Here is a 17,279-nt window from a genome sequence, read left to right on the forward strand (position 1 = left end):
TATAAAGGTACCCATTCTTAAACTTATTTCTAAACTAACTTTAAGCTTTAAAACGCTGCATCTACTAAATTAACTCAGATAAAAGCTGATCTTATAAAACACAAATAGCATGGGTACTCAAGGACACCTCACGCCTAACAAATATATATATTACTTCCAAATACTATCTTTACACGGGTGAAATTACTTCGGCCCCTATTTTTTTTTTTTTTTTTTTTATTCCAAGACTGAAACCTGTCATTCACACACTAAATGAAAGCAACTAATTCATCCATTTTAACGCGTTTTTGTAAAACAACTACTTCCTTTACCTGTGTGTCCATTGTTCCGGGTCTTAAAAACAGGTAATTACTATCTGACAATGCTTCAGCTGTCCACTCGTACAGACACTACTACTGGTGGAAACAGATCTCGGTAGCTTCTTTTAAAGCCTACAGACTCACGTCTCCGCCTCCCGCTTCCTCCTAAATCGGGCCTACGTCCCCGAGACGCTCACCACGCTCCGGCCCCAGCACGTCCACTACGCTGTGTCTAAGCCAGGCCACTGGAAACTTCCAGGGTCCCACATTCTGTCCTCTGTGCCTCCCCACCCTCCATTTCTCTCCCTCTGAACACACCCCACCATCTCGAGGTCTTCCTTCGTCCACTCTTCTCCTTTCGGAGAAAGCTTCCTGTCTGACTCCGTTTTTCATTGTGCCACTCCGATCCCTTACCGAGGGCCGTCTCCTCACGAAGGCGTCAGCAGAGACCCAAGAACTGGAGCAGAGGCTTGAGCCGGACAATCTGCGCTCCCCGTCCCCAGGACCCCGCGCGGGAGGATGGCTCTCCATTTCACTCACCATGAGGCCTCCACGCTCAGCTCCGGTCCCTGGCCTCATCGTCTGGCTCAGACTGCTCCGCCGGCGGCCACTGCCGCTGCATATACCAACAAGAAGCGATCTGAGTGGCTGGCGCCCGCTGGGGCTAAAGGTTAAAGGCTGCCCCGCACTACGGGGCGGGATCAGCGGGGCCAATAAGCTGACAGGCTTCCCCGCTGTCCAATCAGAGTGCGCTTCCGACACGCAGCTCTGCGGCGATTCGCCCCCAGCCTCAGCCTCACTTGGCGTCGCCTGCATGGAGGGGGAATAGGGGGACGGAGGAAGTTTCTGCGCCGAGTCCTCTGCCGGAAAAACTCCACCAACTTCCCCCCGGGAAGGGAAGACAACTGTGTCCCAGCTTTTCGAGCTTAGACCGCCTCACCCCGTAGGGGGTGGGGCAGTGGGGACCTGCCACTTTCTCCCGCCCCGCGCGAATTACGTACGCCCCACAAACCTGAGGCCGCCAGGGGTAGGGTTGGGAAGGTGGGGGTGAAGTAAGAGGCTGGTAGCGTTAGCGGTGGCCCGGACCCGACGCGCGCGCGCAGTGTTCGAGGCGGTGGAAAGGGGGGGTGGGGAAAGCTAAGGAGGGGTCCTGAGCAGAGGGCTTGAGCTCCGTACGCACCAGCTGGACAGCGCGCGCCTGGGCGGAGGGGTGGGGAGAGGAGGCGTTGTCGAGCGGCGTGTAGGGAAGTTGTGGTAGGGGCGGGGAGAACAATGCAGGAGACAAAGAGGGATAGGATCTTCTAGCGAGGTGAGGGCGCCGGCGAGTGAGCTGCGGTTAGTGAGGGTAGCCGAGGAAGAGCGCAAGAGTAGAGGGCAAGAAGGGAAAAAGCAGGTAGGTTCGGGAATGTTAATCAGCGGTGCAAGGGCGGGCGCTAGGACCGGGCATCAGGAAGGTGCAGCTTAGGGGGCTGCTGCGGCCCGCGCTTGCCTGGAGGTGACGCGGCAGTGGCGGAGGTCTCTGGCCGGGACGAAGCACTGCAGGTAGAGGGGACTCTGCTACCTTCAGCCTCGACTCGCGTCTCCCCGCGTTCTCCCCTGATTTCTTTTCCTCCTAGTAAGTGGGGGTCGTGCTCTGGTCTAGGGGTGTCCAACCTCTCCTCTGGCCCCATGGCACCTTAACCGCTTCACCGCGCACCCTTCAGCACCCCCGCGCCTTGAGGCGGGATGGTGCAGGCCTTAGAGGGCACCCGCCGTTGATTGGCTGCTGCGAGCTCGAGGCGGGGCGGATGGGATACGTTCGACCTCCGCGAGTCTCTGTGTCTTTCCCGCCATGTCGTTCGTGGAGGGCGCAGGACGTGCCTCCCTGCTGCGCCGCCGGCGCCTCTGCACTCCTGCCCCTTTCTCTTGGTCCCGGTTTTCTGCCTTTACTCAAGGGGACTGTTGGGGTGAAGGTGAAGTCGACGAAGAAGAGGGACGTGACCCAATTGCCCGTGACCTGCGGGCAGAGTTCTCTGCTGGGGCGTTGTCCGAGCCTAGAAAGGGCTTGCCACTCCCGTCCGGGGGGAACGGGTCTCCAGTCCTGCCTGATAAGCGTAATGGCATCGTCTCGGCGAGTGCGCGCGCCCGAGCCCAGGCTCGGCGGTGGCCGGTGCAGGTCCTCTCAATTCTCTGTTCGCTGCTGTTTGCGGTCCTCCTCGCTTTCCTCCTCGCCATCGCCTACCTGATCGTAAAAGGTACAGAAGGTCGAACCTTGACAGTCAGTCCGCAGTCAGGTTGAGCCTGGAGGTGTCTCTCGCTTTCATCACCCTTCTCCCCATCAAAGGCCACATTCAGCTGAAGTCCTCGACTGCACCTTTCTCTGCTCTCCTCCCCTTTTCCTCACTTTTCTTAACGGATTGCCCTGGTCCATTGTCAGGAGACCCTTTTTAAGAAAGGATCTTGAGTTAAACGATATCTTATAGGCAGTAAACACTTGAGGTGAAATATTGGCAAAATTAAAAAGCATAACAGCCATTAAAAGACTGAAAAGTGTAATTAAAATAGACTGTAGGTGTTAAAAAACTAATTTACAAATGGTTAAAGATGTGCTATCATCACCGAGTCCTCTGTACACTAACAGAATTCCTGAAGGACAGGGATTTCAAATCCCGCAACCGAAATTTCTACTTCTATAAGTCAAATAATTAGACCCTCTTGGTTTTGCATTAGATTTGAGGCTGAGTGTAGCGATAAAACTATGCAGGAACTAGTCTACTCTTAATCCTGTGTCTGAAGCTGACATATTGGCCAAATAGGAAAGGAAAGAGATGTGCCTTGAAAAGTTTTGCAGAGTTTATACGGACATATTATGTGGTTACAGTGGAAAGAATCAGACCTTAGTTTAATTCTCAGTTATCTCTCATATGTCACTTTGGCGAAGTTATTGAAAAGAACAGTTAAAATTAGCTTTGTTGTATGAAAAACACCCAACACATTGTCACGCAAGTATTACTTTTAGTTCACTGAATAGAATTTAATCTGTTTAATTACAGCTTTTTTTTTCTCATTGCTTCCAATCCACTAGTGGGCTGCAGGTGGCATTACCTTACCATGCTTGATTTTTCAAAGGAGACAAATTGGCAAGTATTACTTACTCATACAATGGTATTGGTTGTAAACAATATTAAACATATGGGTGCCAATATTTCATCCTCTTTCGCTCCCCTCCCACTCTCTTTTCATGCATCTCTGAGAGTTTTATCGTGTAGGTAGTTTATTTCTCTTTTGCTCTGAGAGATTTACCTTTTTATCATAAAGTCACAAAATGTGGAAGTCCATTGCAGAAGACATTGAGCTGTGCTCAGTTTGGAGAATGGAGAAGGAAACAATTCAAAATCTAGTGTGCCTTGTAAATGCATTACATAAAATGCCTTCACAACAATTGGGTGAGATAAACATTCCCATCTTACATACATGGCAGTTGATTTACAGCCCGGTTATTTACTTACAAAAGGTCACATAGCCACTAACTGGAATCAATTTGAACCCAGTTGTTTCTGACTCGACAGCATTTTGCACAACTCCACAATGTCTTACCAGCTTTTTGAGCCACTGTCCAAATTATCTTTTTTGTATTTACAGAGTTGCATGCTGAGAATTTGAAAAGTGAAGATGACGTAGATACTGGGCTATTAGGTATGTATTTAATTGTTACTTGATTTGATTTTGACCTCACTTCTGTTTTTCCAGATCATGTTTAAACTACAAAATTTTGGATAGACTACTTCATGTATTCTTTTGTGCAGTTATTTCAATCTTAATCTTTCTATTTGCATATGTGTGTAGTAAATGTAATTAAATTTTCTTTTTATATATGTACAGGATGTATATGTGAATATATGTATGTGTAGTACACACACTAGGAATATATTTGAACACAACTGTATGTGAGAAAGACCCAGTGAATACTTAACGTTTTCGAGTTCCATACTGGAAGAGTCTCCACCTCTCACCAGGAACTACAAACAAGTAAAAATAACTTTCTTACAAATGTAGCAAAGATAATAGCTTAAGCAGACCTCAGGAGAAATTTTAGTTCAAATTTCCTTGTAAGTTACTTGTTTTTTAAAAAATGTGAAAGACATTGGCATAGTTGCACGGTTTAATATTAACTAGGAAAGTGTCAGACCTCAGTTTCTAAAGAATGCCTGTTGAATGCTAAAATGCTATAGGTTACAGGTTTCTAGTGCAAAATTCAGAGGTTATTTATCTTATGTTGATTTCTCTCTGCCTAAATAATTTTAAAGAGTTCAGAACTTGACCTTTCTAGCTTATTCTATTTGTCATAATTTTTTTGAGACCCTAGCCTGCCTGTCACCCCCTCCCACAATTTTTACCAAACCATTTAATTTACCTCTTCAAGGCCATTGCCCTCATGATGATACAAAGTATAGTTGACCTCGTTTTGCAGAAGGGGAAACCTTTATCTTTAAATTACAAATTTGTTTGCTGCATGTCCCATGAAAACTTGTCTGTGCTCTTCTCAGCTTCTTGCATGAGAAAACATGTATTTATTTAGTTACTCATTTTATCAGTGTATGTTGTTATATTGTTTCATCCCCCCCAAAAAAACATTCAAGATTATACAGGTTTCATAGCATTTATTGATACATCAGCTTTTGATGCAGTTCAGAACTAGACAGAAACTCTAATTTGCTATTTAAAAGTTGGCAAGGTCTCACATTTATGAAAAGAATGAATGACACTTTCACCTGAAGGAATGGCTTGTTCAGTATCAAAAGAAATATAATAGGGCTTTGTCATTGCTCTGCTTGGGTTTCCACTTCTAGCTAAATAGCCGGGTAGTGCTTCTAGGTATGTTTCGTAGATACTTGACAGCAAATAGGAAGATCATTGTGTGAATCTTTGCTAATGACTTGAAAAAAATCATTGGATCCGATCACTCATTGTTAGAAATCTAAAAATGAAAATGTTCTGCAAATTATGGAGCAAAGAAGATTGTTGTCCTCTTTACCAAAATGATAAACTGAAAGATTTTTGAAAGTTCCTTCAAGCACTACATTCTGATAATGCAAATACAAAAAGAAAAAAGCAAAACTAATGATGACCTGTAGCCAAATAGATGTATCTAAAGTCTTGAATTGGTATTTATTTACAAGGTGGTTATGTTCCAGATTTATGCATGAAGTTAGTAAGCTGTTGCTTGCACTCAGGACATAATCTCTTTCTAGTCTGTATATCTTTAAAACCAGGGAAATTAAGAATAAAAATTTGGACATGATATATTTATATCTTATAAAATTTCTAACAAAGTTTGTTTTTATTTTTTACTGTCTTTTTATTCTTCTGTATATTGGTCATCAAATGACTTAAAAGTAAAAGAAATAGTATGTTGTATCCAGATGGTAGTGATGACTATTTTCCCTAGTACTACAAGCTTCAGAAGAGAATACAGGTTTAACAAGATTTGCCATGAGTTAATTAACTATGTATGAGTGATGGGTGCATGGGGTTTCATTGTACTCTTCCCCTACTTTTATATATATTTGAAACTGTTCATAATGCAAGTTTTTTTAAAGATCCCAAATGAATCTGATGCTTTAACGTGGCTAAAAACTGCAAGTGTTATTTTTAAAAGTTTAGTCCCTTTAAACTTTTCTTATACCTTTTCAGCAGGAAGAGGAGTAGAATTGCTATACACTGAGTTGCAGGTAGACAGGTAGTTGGGTGGAGACTTTTACCAATGTCACTGCTATGGACCCACTGTGTATTCAGGTGGCAATAGTAGGGGAGGAAAGACCCTCTTTCCTTTGCTCCTACATGTGGAAATAAGTTTGAAGATCTAAGGCTGTACAGTTTTCCTCATTGACATGTAGAGAGACACATTGCTCAAGGGACTTGAAAGCTTGAGCTGTCAATGGAATGTGGTTTAGTTGAGAGATAACACTAAATTACCCATCATCCTCCTAAGTTAGAAAACTATAGAAGTTGATTAAGTTGGAAAAATTTGCTTATATAAATACTTAAAAATTATTGATCAGTTTTATGCATGAGTACATCTGAACTTTTATTAGTAGCCAACTGGTTATGGTTTTTACAACTTTTAAAATTACCTAAATGTTAAATTAATTTTCATTTGTGATTTCAATAATTATATAAGTACTAGTCTCACTAGGGAAAAAAATGCAGCAGGGAGCATTTGAAATCTTCACCTCGACTTCATAAAACTTCTGAGTAACCTCATTTCTTTAAGTGTGAAATTACTAAATGAAAATATTTAGAACATATAATAATCTTTCTTTGTTGGAAGCTTTTATAGAAATACAGAAAGCTGCCAGCGTATTTTTAAAGAAGTAATTGCACTTTGAAACTAAAATCACTTGTTTTGAAAAAAGAGATATACAAAAACCATAACATTAGGTAAGTGAATATAAAACTCCAACAAAGGGATTAGAATACGCATTTCCCACCTACCTCCATCTTTGCTTTAGGTAAAAACATTGATTCCAAGAGATTTCAATTGGTGGAAAAGATGAGTTTCTATCATATCCTCAACTGATGAAAAGTTGAACTGTAGAGAAGAAAGAAGGATTATATGTTTATTTAAAGGCCTGTATTTGACACAGTTCTTCCTCTAGAAATTTGTTACAGATATCTTTGTACAGTCACGTAGTTAAGTACAAGATTATTTCATGCTGCATTGTTTTTAGTAGTGAAATGTTGGAATAATAAAAATATGCTATGGGAATATGGCCTTTGTGTACTGATATGAAAGCTCTCCAACACTGTTGAGTAAACCAAAGTGTAGGACAATTTTTCTGATGAGAATCCCATTTGTGGAAAGTAAACTGAAAATATATGTATAACACGATTTTTTTTCATTAGTTAGCTCCATATATATACCTCCATTACCTAGATACAATTTTTAGAAAAGATGCACAACAAACTCTTAGCTGATTAGTTTGAGGAGAGGAATTGGTGAATTGGGGAGGGAAGACTAACTTAATTTTTAGATGCTTTTATACCTTTTAAAGTTATGTCAATTCTTGGTAAAAATGGGTTTACAAAACAGTTGTCAAGTTTTTAGCTTCAGGATTCTGGAGATAGGGACTTGTTGTAAATTTAATTATTGGGGGTTGCCAACCTCTGTGGTTTTCCTGCTTGTTCATAAATTGAGTAATAGAAACATAAGCACTTCTTGGTTATGATATTACAATGTACTGTTTTAGCCCTATCATTGTGACCTGACTTTTATCAGTGGTATGGCTGATTAGTTCAGAATTAATATAGAATTAAAATGCCCCAAGTAGGGCAAGTACTTGGATCATGGGATGGTTGTCATTTCTGAAAACTCAAGACTGTTCTTGTTTTAAATTTGATAGATGTTTTATTGAAGCACCTGAGTGGAAAAAGTTTGATAAGCTTTAAGGAACCTTATATTTTGTTATATTTTAATGTTACTTTGTGTCTTTCTCACTTTTTTAGATATTTAGAAGTTTCCATCATTCTGCAGGAATACCTAAACAAATACTTGATTTTTTTGATTACTGTCTTTGTTTTGCAACAGACTATGTATATTATGAGATGTTAAATTTAGAGTAAACTTGTCAGTTATTTTCTCCCCTTTTTAGAGGCAGGTATTTATCTTAATAATAACAAAACAGCTGTTTGGCATTGTAGTCACCCTTAAGTTGTAGTAGTACACCTAGTAATCTTAAATTTCTATTTTGGTCTCCTGTCTTACTGGGTCAGAAGGAAAGTTGTACTTCAAGTCTTTACTGTAAAATTTTGTTTAGCCAGTCCCGGGTTGGGTTATGTTTCTAAAGGCTGACGCAGTACCAGAATACTAGGGTTGGGGTGCAATCTAGTCTTCAAAATGTTTGCCAAAATGAGGTACTGCTGAAACATCTTGCATTCTGGTCAGGATGGCCTTTCAGATGTAGCATCTTCCACCCACATGACTATCTGCTGTTTCTATGACCCACTCAGGGCAGAGGCATCTGCTGGTTTGGCTTGGACCCATCTGCCAAGGTGCTGTGCATACTAAAATCCCTCTCTAGTGTAGTGGCCATTTCTTGGTGGCTGTCAGGAAGCCCTAGTAGAACTACCCCCTTCCTATATACATGCATAAGGACAAACACACCACGCATAGCCCACTTTCTTCATATGGGGGAATCTTTATTACCTACAGATAAAGCCCCTCCTCTCTTCCTGTTGTACACAGTTTATACTCTGATCAGCTTACTATTTTTCAAGACATTTTGTGTTTACCTTCCTGCTTATATCTACTCTCCTAGTTCCCTTAATTATTTGCAACATAAAAACCAGAGGCACTTAGGATAGTTCTCCTTTCTTGCCACTTCCTTCTTCTGGGGCAGTGAACTATAAAGAGAAAAAAATTAGTCTTTCAGAAATACTTGGCCAGTTTTTCTAAATGCTTTATTGCCCTGAGTTCATCTTTTAGCAGTTGTACCAGTCTGTTACTGGGCTTCAAATGGTTTACAAGCAATCCAATGTACATATTTTTTACCTGCTTCTTGCTAAAATAAAGGCATCTTTGGTTGTGCAATTTTGTGAAGCCAGGGAATTAATAAGTCATTCTCTGTTGTAGTCTTCTGAACCTTTCTTTCCTCCTTGTACTACTGAGGCCTGCGACACACACTCATCCATAGTGGTGGCTTAGTAAACTCTTAAGGAGGCAGTTTGTATCTAAAAACTTTCAAATTAATTTAGTCCCTTTGTTTTCACTGTGTCTATTCCCCCATTCTTCTAATCCTCAACCCTTTCCCCTTCCAGTTCCCCCAATATAGTCACCATGGTTTTGACTTGATTTGAGAAAATGGAGGCCAGTCAGACTAAAAATAAAATTAAAGATCCCAATCCATTTATAAATTGGGGGTAACTTTTGTTCATATATTGAGCAAGATTAAAGAATCAGATTAAGTTTGTATGTTCATAGGAAAGCTGTAAAGACTAAGCACTCTAAAATTGATTCATATGTCAAAAGTGTGGTATATGGAGAGAGAGAAATCACTTAGTGTGCTAAATAATAAAAGATGGCAAGCTATGATTTGCAAAGTTCAATGAAAAATGTTAAGGCATTTTAACAGTAAAGTGTTTTAACCATTTTTTCTATAGTTGAATATTATAAAACTGAAGGTGAGTTATATTTTTAAGTTGAATCTGTACTCTTTTTCCAAATATTAAATTGTAATTGAATTAAAACATTCAATGATATGACTTCTAGTTGTAGTTCAGTATTTTACATTTCTACGTGGGTTAGCTTGTACTGAGCTCAAATCTCATATCATTTACTTATAATTCAGAAAATCAGAAATATCTATGATCTTCTAAACGTGAGGATATTGGTTTAATTTAAGTTGTTTTAGTGTTAATAATTCAAGTTTGTTTTTTTTCCCTCTTTCTTCCCATTAAGGGTTCTGGACTCTACTTATAATATCCCTAACTGCCGGATTCTCCTGCTGCAGCTTTTCTTGGACAGTGACTTACTTTGATTCTTTTGAACCAGGCATGTTTCCTCCTACTCCTCTTTCACCTGCCAGGTTCAAGTAAGTATACCTGTTTCTTCTTGTTCCTTTTTTAAACCATTCCAACCCTGATGAAAATATTATAGCAAATGAAAACAAGAGGCTTCTTATTTGGGAAATAATATATTCAGACCCCAGTCTATAAAATACAGTGACAACAAGTTTTTTAGCATGGCTCAGTCTTTAGATAAATGGAGAAGATTTTAAACTACATACATAGATAATGCCATGGTTTTTTAAAAAGTGCAATTCAAGAAATGACCTAAGAAGAAACTTAGATGGCTATTTGTCCTTTTGAAATAACATGTCATTAAAAACACTTTCTGAAGACTAAATAAATACTAGCAATGTGAAAATTTTACTAGATATGTGTATAAAGTGTCATACTTATAACAACTTAATACATGGATTGGACTTTTTCTCATATTTAAACTTCATGGAACCATTAGTAACCATTTCTGTGTAGACCAGATTTGATAAATTTCATAGCAATCTCTTTTCTGTTTCAAAGAGTTTCAGAAAATTCAGTAGGCAATATTCTAATCTTGTTTATTTATGCCAGGAAAGCTGAGGTTTTAAGTATACATTTCCAGCTAAGGCCTGTAAGACCTCTACTCTACAAACTGTGGTATTAGGGTTGGGGGAGGATGGAGAATAGAAAATAAATTCTATTAATGACACATAGTTATTAGAGTATTATAGCTGTTACTGTTGTTATGCCAGCTTTAGCCTACCTAATGGGTAGCTTATAGAGATCAAATAAGAACATCTATTTGAGGGACTCTAAATAAGAAATTTAATACTAATGATAGTTTTAATCATTATTGTTACTACTTGGCTTCATTAGTAAAATGAAGTATTTTACTCATAGTAAACATTATTTATTGTGTATTAAAAATATATCTATAAAAATTTTGGCTTTATTTTAAGTGAATGTGTGTGTGTGCATTTAAACATCTTAAATCCTTATCTGTATAGGAAACATAAGTCATGTACTTGCCAGTAAATTTTGTGTGTGCTTGAGGTAGATAATGATTAATAATCTAAATTGATTAACTTATACCTAACTGTGGAATACTGTCAGTTGGAAAGTTTATTTTGCTAAGTGATACATTGTTCAAGTTAAATGTATATGCTGTTGCTGCATATACATTCTCACTTCTTAACTTAGTTTTATCTCACTTCTTCCCTGAATTTTCAGCCCTGCGTTGCCAGCTATTTAGCAGATACTGCAGCCTAAATTTCCGAAAGCATCTTGCACGTAGAGTTATTAAAACTCCAAGTATGTCTTGAAGATAGCAGTATCCACCCAATAATTGAGGCTTAAAACACTTGTTCACTGTATTTACCCCTTTACTAAGTCCAGTCATTCCTGCCTTTTCAAATGTTTTTAAAATATTTTGTTTTTACCCTAAAGCCTTGGCCAGTGTACTTAACTCCTTGATTTCCCCTACTCTTCTGATTCATTCTGTATACTATTACCTTCCTAAAACCACATCTTAATCAAAGCTCTGATGTGTTGAAAAGTCTTACTGGCTTTCCCATTGTCTTCAAAATAAAGTCTAAATACCAATACAGCACTATAGCCCTTCCTCAACTGGCCCTTTTCTATTCCAATTTCAGCTATTTCTCCAACACACCTGATACTGTACGTAGTCACATATCAGATTCCTTCAGCAACGTCAAATAGGCTACTTATTTTTGAGATCCCATGGCTTTACTCTCGCTGCTCTAGTTTCCTGGGATTTCACTTCCCTCTTAGCTTCTCTTCCATCACCACCAGAACTCATAAGCCTCAGATGTTAGAAGCTTCGGAATTAGAGAAAAGCATTTCATTATTCTCTTAAAGACCTGCCATTGTGAGGACATTTAACTAATCTCTTAAAAATTCCTTTTCACTTTTTATGAACTAGAACCAGTAGTGATAGACCTCTATTTTCAATGTGTTTATTAGTCATTCAGTTTTAATATGTCATAGTGTCCAATGCGAAACTTAAGTTACATATTTCTTAATACAGCTCTAAAAATAGTTTTGAAGTACTGCATTGTGTATGCATATATATTGGAATGCCTTTCAGTATATAAGTAAGAGTAAATGAATTTTGTATACGATAAATAAGCTATTAAATATCTCATGAGAGTCAACCTATGTTTTAAAGTTATATTAATAGGCGTACACTCAAAAAAAGGCATAATATAAAATAGTGATAGTTCATCACATGTAAACAGAAACCACAGACCAAAAACAGGCATATAATATAATGATAATTGGTGAAATTGAATTACATTGAAAATACTGCCCTCTAGTGCTTGTGGAAAATAATACAATTACTTCAGAAATATCAGAGTAAATATATTAAGACACCAGTAGAGTGAGTGCTTGTACAGGCAAACAACTCTATCTTTTGAACAGGTTGAAATCTTCAAGCTTTATTTTCTAAGAAATTAGATTGATATATTTATTAATTTCCAACATTACACTTTTATAAAAATTGTAACAGATTATATATTTTTATTACCTAAAATGAACAATGTTAATATAAGTGTTTTCCCTGATTATATAAAACTAATACAAGTTCTTTATTGAAAATTCAAAAAACAGAAAGAAAAATAATGGAAAAACCTATAATCAAAGAAAGTGACTGATTGCTAACTTTGTTTTTTTTATGATTGCCAACATCTTGATGCAAAGCTTTCCATTTACACATTTTTAAAAATTGAAATTAAGCCTGTTGCCACTGCCATCAACAATATATTATGATGCAGACTGTTTATCCCACACAAGAGTATTTAATTCCACGGGCTAAACTAGCCCCCACCCCCTGGCAAAATGCAGAACTTGCAGAACTTGAAGTCCACAGGATACATGACCTTCCTAATGTAGCCCTGATTAGCCACTGAGTAGCCCACAGAGTCACAGTGCCAGCAGAGTATCAGCTCATCCTTCCTTCTCTGCTTTGTGGTCCTTTCCATCCATCTGAATCCTTCATCAGAAGACTGATGTATTAAATTATGCTTTTCAAGCATAATTACAGTCTGGCCGGCCACTCTTACCTGTGTGTCTCTTTCTTCATTCATGTAACTGAAAGATTCCCTTCCTTAGCAATGCTGCAACAAATTGACTCCTCTTACTAATGATACCGAAAGACTTTGGTCTGAAGAAATTAGGGTCATGCTAATATGACGAAGTGTGGAGGGTCAGTAGCAACTCACTACTAGGATACTCCTCTAGTCTCTCTCTCTCTCTTTTTTTTTTTTTTTTAAATAAAAAGCTCTTATGTGTGAGTAACCCAGCATTTGCAATAAAAGTCATAGCAGAATCCTCAGTATACCCACAATTGGGTGTTTTAAATAATGCGAACATTTCACGAACTTGCTTTTTCCCATGGTGTTTGCACCTCAGGACAGTGAGTGTGATGGCAGATGTGGCTGAGGTCAGTGACCTGCTTTGATGAACCAGTAAGAGCAAAAGAAGAGCCAGCCCTGCTTGTGAAGGATTTTAGGTGGTACATAACAAAAGCAGAGTCTGCCTGTCTTAATATTTCCAATGGGCTGATGCTTCTGCACTAATTACTTCAGTTCTATTCCTCATGCAGCCTCACATCCTTCCCCATGGATTCATCTGTCCTTAATACCCATTTGTTATATGTAACAGGGAGAATAGGACCAGAGTCAGAGGGTCCGTTTTGCCCTCTGACCTTGTGGGTAAGGAAACAGAACCCTGGAGAAATGGAATGACTAGCCCCAAATCACACAATAGTTAGCAGTGGGCCAGGTTTTCCAACACATAGGCAACTCTTTTTTCCACTCCAGGAGGCTTCTCCATTCTGTATTTCTGTATTAACAAGTAAAGGTTGCCCCTCCCCTGATAACCAAGTGTGATATTTCAGACCTGTGAGATTTGAACACCTGCTGTGTGAAAGATATTTGAAAAATAGCTAAGACTCCATACATGAAAAAAAAAAAGCCTTTTTAATGGATTTTTCAATATCAACAAGTATCTCCTGAGCACGTGCAAAGTACCAGAAACATTTCTCAGACTCAGTGCTAGACAGATAAAGCAGACAATGCTGTTTTGGTAGATCTTACATTTTTGTGGGAGAAATAATGCAGAGAATTTGAGGAATACAGCTTCCTCCTTCTACAGACAAGGAAAGGGACTTGCACGGGATAGCATGGCTTGTTAGTGACAACTAGCTAGAATTCAGGTCTCCAGCTGCTGTTCAAGTGCTTTCCCTCTATGCAGTGTTCTATTTTCATAATTTTTTCTGCTACATTCAACTGGTCCTACTTGAAATCTACCCTGAGCACTGTTCTCAGAACAAACCTGTACTTAGGTCAATCACTGGAGTTTCACCTTCTGCCATTATTGGTAACTTTAAAAAATTGAGAGAAAATATTTAATCATTAAGACTTAGATCTAGTGATTAGGTGGCATATTACTTAACAAAGCACATGAAAGAACCTAATATGAGGGGTAACAGCAAGCCATGCAACCTAACATCTCTGGAAGAAAGCCATCATCGCTGATCCTCGTAGTTTTTAATCCCCAAAAATGATGACAGTGACACCTTCAAGATTACTTTGTTTTGTTTTGTAGGCAGGAAATGTTTCTGTTGAGTCTGCTGACAAATTTTAACAAAGTGAAGCCATATGTATGATGGCTAAAAAAAAAAAAAAATTGAAATTGAGATCACAATATACCTACTGTTTTGTGATTCATTTTTGTTTAACATTACGTTGGGACATATTTCCATTCAGTATTTCTTTTGAGTTTTTAATGTTTTGAATACACTTTAAAGGACTAATCATACATATCAACGTATTTTTTAAGGGAAATTAATATAAATGGTAGCTAGATTCTAAGAAAATTATTAAATAAGGATATGCTTAACTAATTAGAAACTAAAGAGAGGGAGGATAATTTAGCACATCATAAAATGAAGGTTAGGATTATTAAAAGTATTCCCTATTTCTAGCTTCATGAATATCAAGCATGAAGAAAGTAAAATAATCCTGTCTAATTGGTTTGTTTAAAAAGTTATCTTTTGCTCTCCTTTGCAGATTTAAACACATGGGCATTTTTTTTTTAACTAGCAGAACTGGAAAAAAATTGAGACTGTTTACTTGGCTATCAGTTATGTTTCCTTAGAAACATAAGCTCCTCATGGGAAGAAGAAAACCTTTATTGATGTTTAGAAAATATTAGATGGCACATTTAATGAAATCAGCAATTTGGATCAATAGTTCATCAGAGGAGTTGAGATTAGAAATAAATCCCTCTTTTGTATTAATTTTTAAAAATATTTCCTCTTCTCTGTTGTTAGCTATCATCTTAGTTCAGGCTGCTATAACAAAGTATCAAACTGAGTGGCTAATAAGCAATAAATTTATTTCTTACAGTTCTGGAAACCAGAAATCCAGGGTCAAGATGCCTGCATGGTCAGGTTCTGGTGAGGACCATCTTCAGGGTTGCAGATGGCCTCCTTATTGTATCTTCACAGGCAGAGAACAAAGAGAGGAAGCAAGCTATGTTCTGTAATGACTCTTTTAAGGACACTAATCTCATTTGTGAGGGCTCCATTCTTATGACCTCATCTAATCCTAATTACCTTCCAAAGACCCCACCTCCTATTACCATCACATTGGGGATTAAGGTTTAGACATAGGAATTGGGGTGGAGGTGGGAGGAACAAACATAGTACATAACAGATATAGCTTAGAAACTTACACTTGTACATGAGCACAAGACCTTTAGGAAATACAAAATACATAAATAACTGCACAGGTATGTTTTCAAACCCCGACAGAAAATCCGGAGCCGGAGTCCCTAAGGCGGTTTGACGTTGTAGTCAACACCGGCAACTCCTGCGGCGCACCTGAAGCCAAGCTGTATCGACTCTGTCTTTCCCTTGGACCCTTCAGCTGCGAAGAGAGGGGGGGTCTGCTGCATGGGCAACAGCAGACCCTCCATATTACCCTGCCCAGGCTCTGTAGCTTCAGTGTCATCGCAAGATGTCGATTCAACACGGGAGGAGACAGATACCATGTCACTCCCGAGTCGGACTGCACAGCCATTCTGGGCGGTGCAGATAGACTCTTAAGAAGCTACACCATCGTCTCTCGAGACGGACGGCTGCCGACGATGTTTTCAGACAAGTACTGACTGGACTTCAAAAGGCATATTTTTAAGAAAGATGGTAATTATGTTGACTGACCTTGCAAACCTTGCTGAGTTAAAAGGTATACAGCAGTGTCACATATACAAAATTTTTTATTAGGAAACATTAATTTTCTTTGTGTATTTGAAACATAATAACTTTTAAATCATTTTCTTAGTTTCTGAAAATCTGTTGCAGTGTTAAAGATGCAGAGGCAGTAACTTCAGATTCCTTGGAATATCTATATAGGTATTCTCCACTTCTCTCTACATTATAATTCATTATCCTGCTCTTCTACACTACTTAATCAGCATCTCCAGTTCACTTCTCACTAGTTTTCCCCCATCATTCATTGGGGTTTGTCGGTGATCTCCAATATACACACAATAGTGTGTATGTAATCAGTATTGCACATTGCGATGATCTGCTTTAATGCATTTAAGTATGTGCCCTATACAGAGCCCAAAGAGTCTTGGAGTTCTTTCTAGGCCCAGCTGGTGGCAGTACCAGAACTTTTATTTAAGCCCTGTTTGGGGAAAAAGATAGGTATGGCTAGATGTGCCCTTGAAACTTCATTTTTCTTAACATGTACATACTAACTCTCCTGTGCATTATGGAATGAATCAGCAGGAGGAATTCCACTAATTGAAACAGCATTGTTTTATTGACCATCAAAGTCACTCACTGAAATTTTGCTATGTGGCAATTGTGCCTGTGCGTTTTGCCAAATCCAATCAAAATCTGGTCTTAACATCTCACTGTTTTTGTTCTCTCTTTCATTGTCTTCTCCCATTGACCAGCCTTCACATTTTACATTGCCTTTGTACAAGCCCCATCTGGTGGTACAAACAGTGATTCAGCTGCAGGTTCATAGTAACTTAACATGCTAAAAACAAAAACCACTCAATAATTATAATAGGTCTCACCTTGAGTAGAAATGTTAATTTTTTGTCTAGAAATAACGTTAGTAGAAAAATGATAATGCAAATGATGGATCTAGCAAAAAACACAGTAGAAAGCTCATTAGTTTTATAATTGAGTCAAAATACTTAGTAACAGTGATATGAAAAACAGTGAAATAAGCCATTAAATTTATCTACCTCATAGTACTTTTGCATAGAGTCAGAGGTCAAGAGCCAACATTTTTAAAGAAGTTAAGGGTGTTACTTCATTGCAGTCAGTAGTGATAATTATGTCTTAATTGCTGGTTGAAAAATTCTCATTATTAGATCAAAGTTCAGATTTAACAGCATATACTCCTATAACTTTCG

At 38.6% G+C, this 17,279-nt stretch overlaps 2 protein-coding genes across 12 annotated transcripts in view; one reads left to right on the top strand and one right to left on the bottom strand.

The window, feature by feature from the left end:
• PRPF40A (pre-mRNA processing factor 40A) overlaps positions 1-1,404 on the bottom strand; it is a 57,910-nt gene extending 56,506 nt beyond the window's left edge. For 4 of the 8 annotated variants that reach the window (XM_090279886.1, XM_090279878.1, XM_090279869.1 and 1 more), the window contains exon 1: positions 714-1,404. In XM_090279886.1, the coding sequence (XP_090136012.1) occupies positions 714-1,115 (402 nt within the window). In that variant the 5' untranslated portion in view covers positions 1,116-1,404. The remainder of the gene's footprint in view (positions 1-713) is intronic. The other 4 variants (XM_090279914.1, XM_090279896.1, XM_090279923.1 and 1 more) reach the window with 2 other exon arrangements.
• A 517-nt stretch (positions 1,405-1,921) lies between these two features.
• Positions 1,922-17,279, top strand: part of ARL6IP6 (ARF like GTPase 6 interacting protein 6) — a 55,037-nt gene continuing 39,679 nt past the window's right edge. For all 4 annotated transcript variants that reach the window (XM_090279962.1, XM_090279954.1, XM_090279935.1 and 1 more), the window contains exons 1-3: positions 1,922-2,533; positions 3,921-3,974; positions 9,736-9,868. In XM_090279962.1, the coding sequence (XP_090136088.1) occupies positions 2,131-2,533; positions 3,921-3,974; positions 9,736-9,868 (590 nt within the window). In that variant the 5' untranslated portion in view covers positions 1,922-2,130. The remainder of the gene's footprint in view (positions 2,534-3,920; positions 3,975-9,735; positions 9,869-17,279) is intronic.

Source organism: Furipterus horrens, unplaced genomic scaffold (assembly GCF_987537825.1).
Source record: "Furipterus horrens unplaced genomic scaffold, mFurHor1.1.pri manual_scaffold_1, whole genome shotgun sequence".
NCBI lineage: Eukaryota > Metazoa > Chordata > Mammalia > Chiroptera > Furipteridae > Furipterus > Furipterus horrens.